At 48.0% G+C, this 13,582-nt stretch overlaps 1 protein-coding gene across 1 annotated transcript; it reads left to right on the top strand.

The window, feature by feature from the left end:
- The first annotated feature begins 685 nt into the window (after positions 1 to 685).
- On the top strand, positions 686 to 13,187 carry Isca1 (iron-sulfur cluster assembly 1). The gene is made up of 4 exons (XM_051172799.1): positions 686 to 859; positions 7,688 to 7,741; positions 10,992 to 11,097; positions 12,925 to 13,187. The coding sequence occupies exons 1-4, from the start codon at positions 779 to 781 to the stop codon at positions 13,071 to 13,073; spliced, it is 390 nt and encodes a 129-aa protein (XP_051028756.1). The 5' UTR covers positions 686 to 778; the 3' UTR covers positions 13,074 to 13,187.
- The last annotated feature ends 395 nt before the right edge of the window (positions 13,188 to 13,582 follow it).

The raw sequence follows: 13,582 nt of genomic DNA, 5'->3' as shown, positions 1-13,582 counted from the left end.
AGTGCAGTTCCATTTCTTCCTTCAACCTTCCTGGACCTTGGAGGGTGGTTAGAGCTAGCGAGCTCCCTCAGTACTGCCCACGCCCACCCTGTTCCAGCACCAAGGCAGCTGCTGCTCCGAGATAAAGGACCTCCTGTTCTTAGTCATCACGAAAGCTCGCGCACAGGCCCCAGACGATAATGAGGCGTGTTTACGTGCCTTCAGCCTGTCAAATGGAACCGCCTACAGGAAAGCTAGCTAAACGTGCACAGGGCAGCGATCGGATAGCGCCAGGGCACTCTAAGTAAGGCTCGGATAAAGCCGCCGCCCTGCCAGTGTTCCCATCCTCGTCGGTCGCGAGGCTGCTAGGTCACGTGCCCGGTTTCATGCCACAATCTGCTACCCTGTGTCATTTCAATAACTGGAAAACTGTCGAATGCGCTCTGCTTGTTTTACTGTCGGAGCGGCTTCAGGGTCACAGAACTCCGTCCCCACTTCCGGGGGCCTGGTGTTAGTACGCGCCGTAAGTACGGAAGAAGCCATTGCATTTCCGGTAGCACCGTGACCGCGAAGCCCGCAAGGTCACAGGTCACGTCCCGTGCTTCGTCAGCGGTGACGGCCACGCGGCCAGGCCCGTCACTCACCGGGACTGTCCAATGGTGGCGCGGGGCGGGCAGTACAGGGCGGAGCCTGTGGCGCCTGCGCAGGAGCTTGTGGCGTCAAAGCGCCCGCCGTGTCCATGGAGAGAGGCTGAAGGTCCCACGCTCCAGCCCGAGGCTGCGGGCGCCGCGACGTGAACATGTCGGCGTCGTTGGTCCGCGCCACGGTGCGGGCCGTGAGCAAAAGGAAGCTGCAGCCCACGCGGGCGGCGCTCACGCTGGTGAGTCTCGTCCGCGGGGAGGCGGTGACCCGGGGCGCGGGCAGGGCAAGCCTGGCCCGCAGACTACGGCTCCCGGCGGGCCGTGCGCGGAGCTCTGGGCAGCGGACGGGCTGTGGGTGCCGCCACGGGGCGGCCGTTTGCGGCCGAGGTCACAGCGTTCTGGGAGAAAGGTCACGCAGGGAACGCGCCGAGGAGCCTCGCGGCGCAGCGTAGCCATCCTGGAGGCGTTTAGGACTGTTACCTCCGTCACCCGGGAGGCAAGCTTAGGATCCGTGCAGACGGGAAAATCATTCGGTCAAGATGCGGCCCTGGAATCTGCTCCACCCAGTATCCTACGGGGAGGCTCTTGGCAAATAATTAGTTGAAGTCAAATAGAAGGGAGTCGTGACCAAGTGGGAGAATCTGCCTTTATGATAGGTTATTGTTTGGGCCCTTCAGTTTGTCCCCAATAATCAGGCTGCATTCTTTCTCCTTTAGAGCAGGCTTGTCTTCATCTCCGCACATATACCATGGAATCTGTGCAAACACAATTCTGGCTATATTTTGCTCAGACTATAACAGAATCCACATACAAGTAATAAATAGTACGTCCCAGAAAACTCGGCCTCCCGGACCAGTTGTTGCCGCTGCTGCTGCTCCTGTTGCTGTTTGGTTGGTTAGAGTGGTGTTGCTGTTGTCTCAAAGCATTTGGCATATTACCTTATACTGGGGACTATTTGAGCCGTCCCTGTCTTTCCCTTTCCTACCTTTTGTGCCTGCATCATCAAGCCCTGCCATGTTTCCTGACAAGAAATGAGTGGGTTACCCAGACCCCACCCTCCAGAGGCCATGCTTACAAGGGGTAACATCTCATTTCCCCAGACCTGGTCTCCGTCGGTGCAGTGGAAAATGCTTGGTTATGTCCTGTCATAGGAGATGTCAGTAAACACCCTCTCCGTGTTGCCTGGCTTGGCTGTGGAGTCCGCCATCTGCATTCATCCTTCTTGTTATGCCTGCCCCTAGGCTTCTTTTCCTGTGATTTTTCGTGGGAGAGGAATAGCACATGAGACAGCACTGTAGCTGGTTGGCAGCTGTTGTGGTTTGCGTTTGTTTTTCAGGTGTTTGTTAAACATTTTGAAGCCTGGCACACAGCAGAAGCCAAAGCCGTGAGGTGATAGCTGAGAGAACAAAAGTGAATTGATAAGGGTTAAATGCTGCCTGGCCGTGTGGGTTTGACAGCAGGGAATTTGACATGTTGCGACATCTGAGGAGCACTGTAGTGTGTTCTAACTAAATGTCAGCCACGGCAAGGAAAACATGAGCACCGGTTATCTCTCTGAGCCTGAGCCGTGTGAGTCCTGGACAGACTTGAGGGGCTGGCACACCGGGTGGTGGGGTAGACTGGTAACGTCCTCAAACCAAGAATAGCTCCAGCTCACCACATCAGTGTGAGTTGCCTGGGATACTTGCAGAGAACATCTAAGGAGAGTGGGCGCCTTCCCACCCCCATCAGTGCAGGCCTTAATACATAGAGTTGACAGATGTGACTGGAGACTGTGGCCACTAAGCACCTCCTGGCTGACAGGCAGCGTTATCTCCATCCTGGTAATTGTTGTACGTAGCAGAGTTAGTGCACTTCATGAATAGAGACACAAAGCGCGCCTTGTGGGTAAACGACGGGGCCTAGGTAGTGTCCGTGTTGCTGTGTGCCGATAAGCTAGTGCCCTGCACACAGGAGCCCCGGGAGGCCTTAGCTTCCCAGCACAGCCTGACTGAGAGCGACTGAGGTCTGTACCTGAGGACCTGTTATTTCGCTGGAGTAGGAGCAGAAGACCTTTGGAACAGCAGCTAGCACGTGCACGTGCTTCAGAAGCTGTTACTAGGAAAACCTGCAGAGCACAGCCAGGGTCCAGTCCAGTGGTAGAGCAGCTGCATAGGGTACAGTGTGAGAGGGAGAAAGGCTCTTGGTGAGGTGTTGTGGATTCGTTGTAAAGAATGTATTTACAGTTGTTAACATTTCGGTCACTAATTTAGTGGCCCTTGCAGATATTTAATTGTAAGGCTGAAAGAATGATGTAAAACAAACAGGGAGGGGGGAGGAGCCTCAGCTGGCAGAGAACGTGCTGTGAAGCATGAGAGCCTGAGGGCCTGAGCTTCCTCTCTGGTTCCCAGATAAAAAAAGCTGACGTTGGGGGATGGGGTGATGCATACTTGTAATCCCAGCGCTGGGGTGGAAGCAGGGTGGGCGGGCCTTCAGTGTCCAAACACCAGCTAGCTCTGGGAAGTAGTTCTGAAACATTCACTTGAAGAGCATTTCCCAGCATCCTGACAGCAAAACAGCCTTGGAAGAGTTGTTTGGCTTGTGTTTTTTTTTAATATTTTAAATTACACTTATTTATTGTGCGTGCATATATGTGGGCATGAGTGCCTTTGTGGTTGTATAATCAGAGGGCAGCCCAGGAGAGTCTCCTTCCATCGTGGGGATCCCAGGGATCAAACTCTGGCCCTCGGGTATGTAGGCACATTCCTTTACCTGATGAGCCACTTCACTGACCCTTTAATAATTTTTAAAAACATCTTTAATGTGTTCTCACTTTGAGCAGCCATGTTTCTATGGTTTACAAAGGAGCTGACTAAAAGGCATTGTTAAATTTTGTTGGATTTCTTGGAAAGGTTCAGGTTGAGCTGGCCTAGGGGGTGCAGACACAGTAGAGAGTGGCCAGACTTGCAATGGGGTTCGGGGAAAACCTCCTCATTGCCAGGGTGTGCACACACACCTGGGGCTAAGAGGGTACTTAGCTTCTGTCTAATACCAAGTACAGTGCTATACCTAGAACAAAAAGGGCAACCCCATCTGCAGCGCTGTTCGACCCATCATTAATTTCTTTGGACTAATCAGAACTAATGAGTCCCTCAGCTGAACAATGGCAGCTCACAGAGGCGTGAGGGTCAAGTGTTAAGTCCAGCCCTGAATACATAATGAGTCTGTCTCCAAAGCAGGGCAGAAACAGAGCAGCCACTTGGCCAGTTTAAGCTGCTCACTCCCTCTTGGTTGAGAGCTCCTTAGTAACAGGGAGGAGCACAGCTAAGTTAAGGTCCATTCTGCTCATTTGACAGCAGCTCGCAGACAGTTGGGTGCTTTTAATGTTACTTTTCCCTTGCGTGCCTTTCCCTGTATTCAACATGTGGACGATTCTACCACCAAGCCTTTTCTAGCTGTGTTGAACATGTTTTGTTTTGAGACAAACCTAGCTGTGTAGACCAGGCTGTCCTCAAACTCCTGGTGCTCCTGCCTCGGCCTCCCTCGTCACCAGAATTACAGGCCATCGCTGTTTAACTGTTTTCTAAGACTTGAGAAAAGAAGAAAACCAGTTAGACAACTTTATAGGGATAAAACTCAAGCCCAGTTAACCAAAAAGCCCCTGTGTTCTCATGACACAGTGCAGTAGGCTTCATTTTCACCTTTGACCTGTGCGTTCCAAACCCAGGCTCCACTGTAGATTCTAGCGCCAACAAACTTTTCCCTGAGCTATGCCTTTTCTTCTAAGTTTTTTGTTTTCAGTTATTTTGGTTTCTGTCTACAAGTGTCTTGCCTACATAGATGCATATGTACCCTGAGTGCCTGGTGCTCCCAGGGGTAAGAAGGGGACTTTAGAGTCCCTGGAACTACAGTTATAGATGGTGGTGGGCCACTGTGTGATGCTGGGAACCAAAGCCGCGGAATCTTCTGCAGCCTCTCTTGCAAGATTCCTTTCAGATGTTGTGTTCTGTTGGCAGAAAACAGACTTATTTCCTTGGCGCTTTTATAAGAAATATGCTCATGTACAGCTGAAGACAGGAAAGGAAGCACTTATTGGCAGTCAGAAGGGTAATAAATAAGCACATTTCTAAATGTTCCAGTTACCTTGATAAACTTTTTCCCCCAAGACAGGATTTCTCTGTTTTATCCCTGGCTATCCTGGAACTCACTCTGTAGACCAGGCTGGTCTCGAACTCACAAAGATCTACCTGTTTCTGCCTTCCAAGTGCTAGATTAAAGGTGTGCACCACCACCACCCAGCTCCTCAATAAGCGTTTTATTTTTACTAAAATTATGTTTTCTTTATGAAATTAAATTTAGATAATTTAAACATCTATTCGAATATTAAATTTTTGCTTATTTATTTAATCCCTTCCCAGACAAATTTGCATTTAAAAGTTATTTCTTTAGGGGATGGGATTGGTTTTTTGTTTTGATACAAAACATAATAGCCCTGGCTGTCCTGGACTCCTTTTGTAAACCATACTGGCCTCGAACTGAGAGATCTATCCACCTGCCTCTGCCTCCCAAGTGCTGGGATTAAAGGCGTGCGCCACCACGCCTATCTTAAAAGTTATTTCTTTTCTGAGGTCATATTGTAGAACAACCACTTCGCATGTGAACTAGCAAATACTGGTATATTCTGACAACATTTGCTGTCACTGAATAGCAGTGTCCTAGGCTAATGCACATGATGACGCTCCATACCCCTTGTGTGCAGTGGCTTTTCCTGAGCAGACAGTCTGCCAGTTAAGGTGGATAGTTAAGCAAAGGCCAGGTCTCTCTTTCCTTGTGCTCCATTGGAATTCCTGGAGCGTTATTTCACAAAAGATGCTCAGATCCTGGGAGAACAAGCTCATCAACATAGCCTTATTTTATGAGAAGTACAAATAATGGCAAGATGTTTATAAATTGTGATAACTAAAAACTGCCAAATAATCAGAGAAAAGTTCACGGTCTTGCTATAACTTAGTCTGTGAGCACAAGTTAGGAGTTGTTTGTTCTTCCACAGTTTGTTTTAACTTTTGACATGCACCTGTATACTGAGTTAGGTCATTGTCGTCCCACACTGAAATTTCACCCCCTCTCTGTTGAAGACTTTCTTCTTCCTAACAAGCCCCACTACTTAGATGTGTTTGGGGGGTGTGGAGGGGTAAAACAGGGTTTTTCTGTGTGGTCCTGGCTGTCCTGGAACTCAGGGATCCACCTGCCTCTACCTCCTGAGTGCTGGGACTAAAGGCACATGCCACCACCATGCCTGGCTTGTTCAGAGTTTTGAGGAATGTTTTTGTTAACTCCTTGAGGTCAGCATTCCTTTCTTTTGCCCTTCATGCCGCTTCATTTGGCCTGAAACACCTGAACTGAGGGTCAGGCCTTTCTTGATCACCCTAGCTTTGTTTGTTTGTTTGTTTGCAGTGCTACACAATAAGAAAAATCCACAGAAATCATACACCAGTAACTTAAATAGTGCACTCAACATCAGCCACCTGCTTTATACACACTATATGGCTTTCTCTTCGTGTGGGAGTATGCACGTGACACAGTTGCTGGCACATGCATGCATATGTGTGGAGGCTGAAGGACATGTCCAGTCTCACTCACTCCTCAAGGGCTCTCCACCTTCTTATTTGAGACAAGGTCTCTCCCTGGCCTGGAGCTCTCCAACTAGGCTGGGCTACTCCACCTGGCCAGCTTATTGTTTGTTGTGTTTTATGGAGATTGAACTCAGGTCCTCATGACTGCAAAGCAGGCACTTTTCCAACTGAGCGCCTTCCCGGCCTGTATTACCCACCCGGCTTCCTGGTTCATGTCGCTTTCATGTTGATTCTGGACTTCGTAAGTTGGCTGCAAATGACCCTCTTGATTTGGTTCCACATTGCACTTGTACATCATCGTCTGCCTACGCTTCTACAAATGAGAACTTGGTCTAGGGCGGCTTGTGATCTGTCGTCCTGTCCCGGTCCCCCACCCCTGGTCCCCCACCCCAGCCGTCCAGCAATAGCCTGATGGTCCTTAAGCTTGACCATAAAGGGTCCTGCCAGCTGCAATAGCTGATGAATACAACATAGCAAGGACATCATTCCTTACTGTGGTACTCTCCCCTTCATTACACTGTGCCCGGCCCTCTCGTGAGTTTCAGAATGTAATCCTGTCTGCGCTGCCTTCCCTGCCCTGCCTTTCAGTATTCAGTCTTCACAGGAATCCTAGGGAGAGGATTGTCCCATTTCCCCAGTAGGAAGCTAGACATTAGAAGAAAGTATTCAAGATGTCTACCCTTGGACGCACCTAGGAAGTAGTCCAGGAATGTTACAGATCAGACCAGGTTCCCAGCATCCTCTATGAGACTGGTGACACTGATCTGAGACAGTACATCAGGACTTTTTTTTTTTTTTTTTTTTTTAAGATTTATTTATTTATTTATTATGTATACAGTGTTGTGCCTGCCTGTACACCTGTAGGCCAGAAGAGGGCATCAGATCACAATAAAGCTGGTTGTGGACCACCATGTGGTTGCAGGGGATTGAACTCAGGACCTTTGGAAGAGCAGGCGGCGCTCTTAACCATTGTACCATCTCTCCAGCCCAGGACTTTTTTTTTATGCTGAAGACCACTGGACTAGGCTGAACTGCTTCTTAAAAACACAGCCTCAAACTTAGTTTTATCACTGAGTAAAGTGGCTGCTACCGGTATCCAAGCATGTTGTTGGCCCAGAAGCCTTCTGGCTTTGCATTCAGATGGAGGTGAAGGGGACTGACCCAGTGGGGAAACAGCTGGAGATTAGCTTTTCTACTGACTGGCATCTTGGTCTGGGACTGTGCTTGTGGCAAGGCATGCAGTGTGTCCATAAAATACCATCTTCCCAGGAAAAGTGTGTTTCTGCCAGGTAGATAGCATCGTGCTTTCACTGTGGCTCCCTTTGCTGGACGAAATCCACCAGTCCTCTGGCAAAACTGCACACATGCGCTTACAGCAGGCTGCTGTAGTGGGGAGCCCAGCCAGTCGGGGTTCAGAAGATGAGCCAGATAACTGTTTCTTCTTTTTTTTTCCAGACCCCCTCAGCTGTGAACAAGATAAAGCAGCTTCTTAAAGACAAGCCAGAGCATGTAAGTAACGCCCACTAAAACGTTAGCAGGGCTAAAGTTCTGTTCTCAGGACAAATGTGTTTTGTTGCAAATAAGTATGTTTTCATTAACTAAGGTGTTTGGTTTTTGTTAGTTTTTACATTGCTAAGGATTCAACTCCTGGCCTCCCTCAGGCAAGTGCTCTACAGGGAACAACACTCAAACTCTTGAATCCTACCTGGGGAGCATTACCACAGAGCAGCTGCTCATGACCCTCGACGGCCAGACTCCACATTGTCACTCTTAGGCCAGAAGCAGCCTGCGCTTGTCTGTGTGTGCACTGTGGCTGGCATTCCCCTGCCTCCACTGTATGCCTTAGGGTGGCTGGCAGTGTCCTGGAGCATCCCAGGCCTCTGCCTGCCGCATGTCAGTAGCATCCTCTCTCTCTCTCTCTAGGTTGTAACGACCAAAGCTTCTCCCTTTGAAACCACTGTCCTGCATAGTGCTTGTGCTTGCGTGCTTGCGTGCGTGCGTGCGTGCGTGTCTTCTTCCGTAGACAACAGCATGCAGTACACACTGTGGTTACACTTGTTTTCACCCTAGCGATTCAGCCTGAAGACCTTCCAGCTCGTTCTCTAAAGGCCTCCCTCCTTCATGGCCGCACATATTCCTGACAAGGTTTGGCTTGTTCGTCTAACCTTCTGTATGAAAGGTATCTGGCTCTTCGTGCCTGTCACAGACATCATTTACCAGCTGTTGGTGAAGTGAGCCAGGCCCTGTGTTGTAGACCTGGGAGCCTGGCTTACTGTGCCCACAGAGGATCTGTCCCTTCATGTGGGGCACTTCAGTTGGATCACTGAATCACTTCAAGCCACAGCCTGTGGGTAGTCATTTGTTAGGCTCTGGGCTTGATAGGACTTCTCACACCTCCAGGACTTTCTAGTGCATAAATTGACCAAGAAAACACACACACGCACGCACTCCATGAAATTAGCCTTGTAGGTTTGTAAGGTATTTGTTCATGTTGTGTGAAAATGTGTGTTTTATAGCATTAACAACTTCTTTCCCAAAACTCCCGTCACCTAAACCTCCTGGATTAGAATTCTACATAGACAAGGCTGCCTTTGAACTCACTGGAGATCCACCTTCCGAGTTCTAGGGCTGCAGGTGTGAGCTGCCAAGCCTGGCTTAAAACTGTTTTCAAGTACTGAGGAGGATTTCTGTTTGCTTTTGCTTTTTTTGTCTCTGGGAGTGAACACAGGACTTGAGACATTCTAGACAGTCTGCTGCTGTGTGCTCCTAACCCTGTCTTGCAGACTGTAATGACTCTGGTTTTCTTAAGGGCTTCCTACTTATAGAGATAGAAACTAAAACTCCAGAAATTCATCCAGAGTAAGAAATCCCTTCTAAGCTTTGCAAAGGCACAACTCCTTTGTGATGGAGCTCGTGAAACAAGCACCTAACAGTGTCTCTCTCACAGGAGAGGAGTACCCTGGTAGGGTAGAGTCAGAATATTAGAGCTTGACTGTTACTTAAAAGAAAAGGCAGGCACCAATACTGAGAGCGTAGGTAGAGAATGCATGTGCTCGCTAGTTCATGTCAGCTTGACACAGCTGGGGTCATCTGAGAGGAAGGAACCTCAGTTGAGAAAAGGCCTGCATAAGGTTGGGCTGCAGGGGAGCCTGAAGGACATTTTCTTAATTTATGATTGATTGGGGGCAGGGCAGTCCTAGGTACTGTTAAGAAAGCAGGTGAGCAAGCCATGAGGACCATGCCAGCCAATAAGCAGCACCTTCCATGGCCTCTGCTTCAGATCCTATCTTCCCCCTTTCTTTAAACTACTAAGGTCTTTGGTTTGCTGGTATTTTGGAATGTCTTACCTGACTGCCCTAGAAAGGAGGCTTCTAGCAAAAAGACAGGATGGTTGCCAGGTGACAGTATGAGCCTTTATGCTCTGTGTTCACTAATCATGGAAGCTACCAGAGAACATCGCACAGTAAAAAGTGGAACAAAACCTCTGAAAGGAAGCCCAGGTTTTAAAGGCAAAATAAAAATCTCTGCCATCAAAAGAAGAGCGGAGGATAGATGTGGTGGCGTATGTGGCATTCAGGAGCAGAGGCGGGTGGGTCTCTGAGTTCAAGGACAGCCAGGGCTACATGGAGAAACTCTGTCTCAAAATTGAAAAAAAGGAAAGAAGAAAAGAAAGCCAGATGTGGTAGCACACACGCTCTCTGTCCCAGCCTTTGAGAGGTAGCAGGAGGCAGGTTATGAGTCAAGACCAGGCTTGGCTATATAGCAAGTTGATGCCATTAATTTGAGACCCTGTTAAAAAAGAAAAAAAAGAAAGAAAGGTAAAGAAAAGCCAGGCATGGTGATGCACACCCATGATCTCGAAGCATTTTGAAGGATAAAACAGGTGGATTATGAGTGTGAGGCCAGCCTGACTGCAGAAAAGCAACAAATGTTCATGATGTTCACATTACTTCCAACCATAGTTAAGAACACAAACACTTGTAAATCTGAGGGCTCATATCCACAGAGTCAAGTGGAGTGAAACTTGTGAGTGCTGTGATAGACTATCCAGGTGCAAGTGCGGCCAGAACTGGGAAACAGGAAAGGTGCTTTCCTGGGCAGCAGGGCTTGTGCGGCTCTCCCAGTGCACCTCTCCCTGCGGATACATTTGTCCTTCCTTCAGGGGCACTCATTATAAACCAGAGAGTTGCTACATAGCACACCAAGTGTAGGAGAAAGGGAATAGTGTAATAAATAGCAAAGGTTGCTTTTTTTTTCCTTTATTTTTTGTTTTATTCTGTGTATGCAGGTAAGTATTTATATTAGACTTTATATTTGTATTAGTATTTTTGTGTGTATATTCAGATAAGTGTGTTCATGCATGTGCCTGAGGCCAGAGGTCACAGAAACAGAGTTTATCGTTGGTCTAGATCTCAAGGTGTAAACCAATATGAGCTGGTCAGCAAGCCCCAGAAGTGGCCTGTCTGTGCCTCCCTCTCCAGCACGGAGTCCAGGCCTGGGTCAGCGGGCCTGGCTTCTTATCTGGATTCTGGAGATCTGCCCTAGGTTCTTGTGCTGGCCCTCTAACCTTTTTCAGAGCTAATACAGCCCTTGTTGCTTTTCTTGAGACTGCACCTTGCTCTTTGGCCTGGGCTAGCCTCTGGCTTGCCACAGTCCTCATGCCTCGCCCCCCTGAGTGGACACTAGCATTTAAGTGTGAGTCACCACACTTGGCTGTACTGTTAACACTAAGTTTATATTTATTCTCAATTCTCTTCAGGTGGGTCTGAAAGTTGGCGTGCGAACCAGGGGCTGTAATGGCCTATCTTATAGCCTGGAGTATACAAAGACAAAAGGAGATTCTGATGAAGAAGTTATTCAAGATGGTGAGCTCTTATTTTCTTGATACAGGTTCTTTTGTAGCCCAGGCTAGCCTTGAGCTTCTGTGTAGCCAGATATAAGAGTGACCTTAATTCCTGCTCTACCTCCGGTGATGGGATATAGGTATATACTCCCATGCTTGGCTCTGGTAGATAGTGGGAGTTTTATTTCTTTAACCTTGGGCACATTGTCCTGATGAAGGCTTGTGTCCTTGTGCAAAACCGCTGCTGTGAGTGTTCAGAATCGTGGAGTGCTGCTGGCTGCCACCTGGTCTTGGTAGACAGGCTTTCTAGCACCTGTTATGTAACTTGCATGCAGCCGTGGGAATGAGAGAGGCGATGGTTTCCCTGGGTTCTGTTGAACCTGGTGCAAAGAGAGGCTCAATAGCTGGAGAGCTCTAGGTCCAGAAAAGGACCAAGAGAAGCTTTGAACCCAGTCCATTCTCTCTCTAAGGAATTAGACAGTTGTGTTTTGTTATAGCTCTAAATACTGTGAAAGGTTTAGGGGAGCTTGGTTTGTTTTTGAGACAGGGTCTTCCCTGTGTAGCTCAGCCTGGAACTCTTGATTCTCCCTCCAGCACCTCCTGAGGGCTGCAATTATAATTACCATCAAGCACATTCTCACCACTTGTGTTAGTGTGTGAAAGTCAGAAGACAACTTTTGGGTGTTGGTTCTCTCACTTGACCATGGTTCTGGGTCTCAGAACGCAGCCAGCCCTGTACAGTAAGCTGCTTTTACTCCCCGAACCTCTCAGCACTCACACACAGATCTTGTAAAACCTACTCAAGAGTGAGGTATGGTGTCTCGGGCTTAATGCTACTACCATTGGTGATGGGGATCTTAAGTTTGGCGTTCAGGATAAAGTCAGGCCAGCCTGAGCTAGTAAGATCCTGTGTGAGACACCTTAAACACTACAGCCTTGGACAAAGGGAGAGCACAGGCTCTGTGGGCAGGTTTGTGCATGTGAGGCATGTTGTTAGTAACTTGCAGCCCTTTTTGTGTGAGACAAGCAGGAATTATATTCCCAACTGTATTTCCTCATATTTAACTGAAATTAAGCAATAATGGCCTTTTTTTTAATTATAAAAAATTGGAGCTGAAGAGATGCTTAGAGGTTAAGGCTTCTGGATCTTCCAGAGGACCTGGATTTATTTCCCAGTGTCCTCTTCCACAGACAGGCATTGCACACATATCTATAGCCCATATACATGAAAATCTAAAAATGTTTTTAATTATTAAAAAAACATTAGAGCCAGATGTGGTGGTATACCTCTGTAATCCCAGCACTCAGGAGGCAGAGGCAGGTGGATCTCTGTGAGTTCGAGCCCAGCCTGGTCTACAAAGCGAGTCCAGAATAGCCAAGGCTACACAGAGAAACCCTGTCTCAAAACAACAATAAACAAACAAAAATAAAACGGTTAGCAGATAAGAACTCTTGGTCCCATGGGCATTCCCTGAAGTCTGTGTGTCATTGTGTGGTCTTAGTTTAGGTCTTGTTAGAAATGCCCCATGGAACAGCAGTTCAGTGGCTCTTTTACCTGACAGTGTCAGGTACAGATATTTCATAAAATTATACATTCCCCTATAGCAATTTGAAATAAAAATGGGTAAAATACAGTGAAAGGCAAACAGTAGTTTCAAAGAAATGCTATGGTATTTCCACATTATATTTGGTTGGACATAGATTTACTAGCAGGAAGCTGTGTGCCTCCTCCCTGAGGTCTCCCAGAGGCTGTAGGGTTGCTGATGGTGCTCACTGGAAACTCACTGGGCTTTGAGCTGCAGGTTCTGCACACTGCAGGCTTTGTGACATGTGTTTTCTTTTCCCCAAGGAGTCAGAGTGTTCATTGAAAAGAAAGCACAGCTGACACTATTAGGAACAGAAATGGACTATGTGGAGGACAAACTATCCAGTGAGTTTGTTTTCAATAACCCCAACATCAAAGGAACGTGCGGCTGTGGTGAGAGCTTTAACATTTGAAACCTCAGGACTCCAAGCTCCAGGAGAGCCGGGATCTGCCTTGGAGCTTACTGAAGAAATCATGTGACTGTCACATGCTCAGAATTTATAATGTGTGGCTGCCTCGTGGGAAAATAAAGTGATGCATTTGGAAATCAAGCCAGCGTGTGAAGAGTTCGAAAGCACGGTACCTGTGCTCTCCGTAAGGCCCGGGGCCTGAAAAGCCATTGGTTTCCTTAAGTCACTCTGTACGGAGACTCCTACCCTGCTTTTAACGCTGTAGTTGCTTGAGCTAGAACCAACTTCATGGTCATTGCTTTGCTGGGGTAACAGGTGTGCACCCAAAGATCGTAGCGAATGGCTTGAGAGTGTCTCTCCTGGGCTTTCTCAGCCTTTTGCCAGCTCCCAGCCTCGGGCAGGACAACCGTGGGTAACAATGTAATGGCCCTTGCCTCCCTCACCTCTGCCCTGACCTTTTACTCTTTTATCCCAAAAATGTGGTAATCAGAGGCCTCGTTTGCTGACCCTTC

The sequence above is a fragment of the Acomys russatus genome, chromosome 3, assembly GCF_903995435.1.
Source record: "Acomys russatus chromosome 3, mAcoRus1.1, whole genome shotgun sequence".
In the NCBI taxonomy this organism is placed as follows: Eukaryota; Metazoa; Chordata; class Mammalia; order Rodentia; family Muridae; genus Acomys; species Acomys russatus.
Note: the sequence above shows the minus strand (reverse complement) of the source record. Positions and strands in the feature narration are given on the sequence as shown.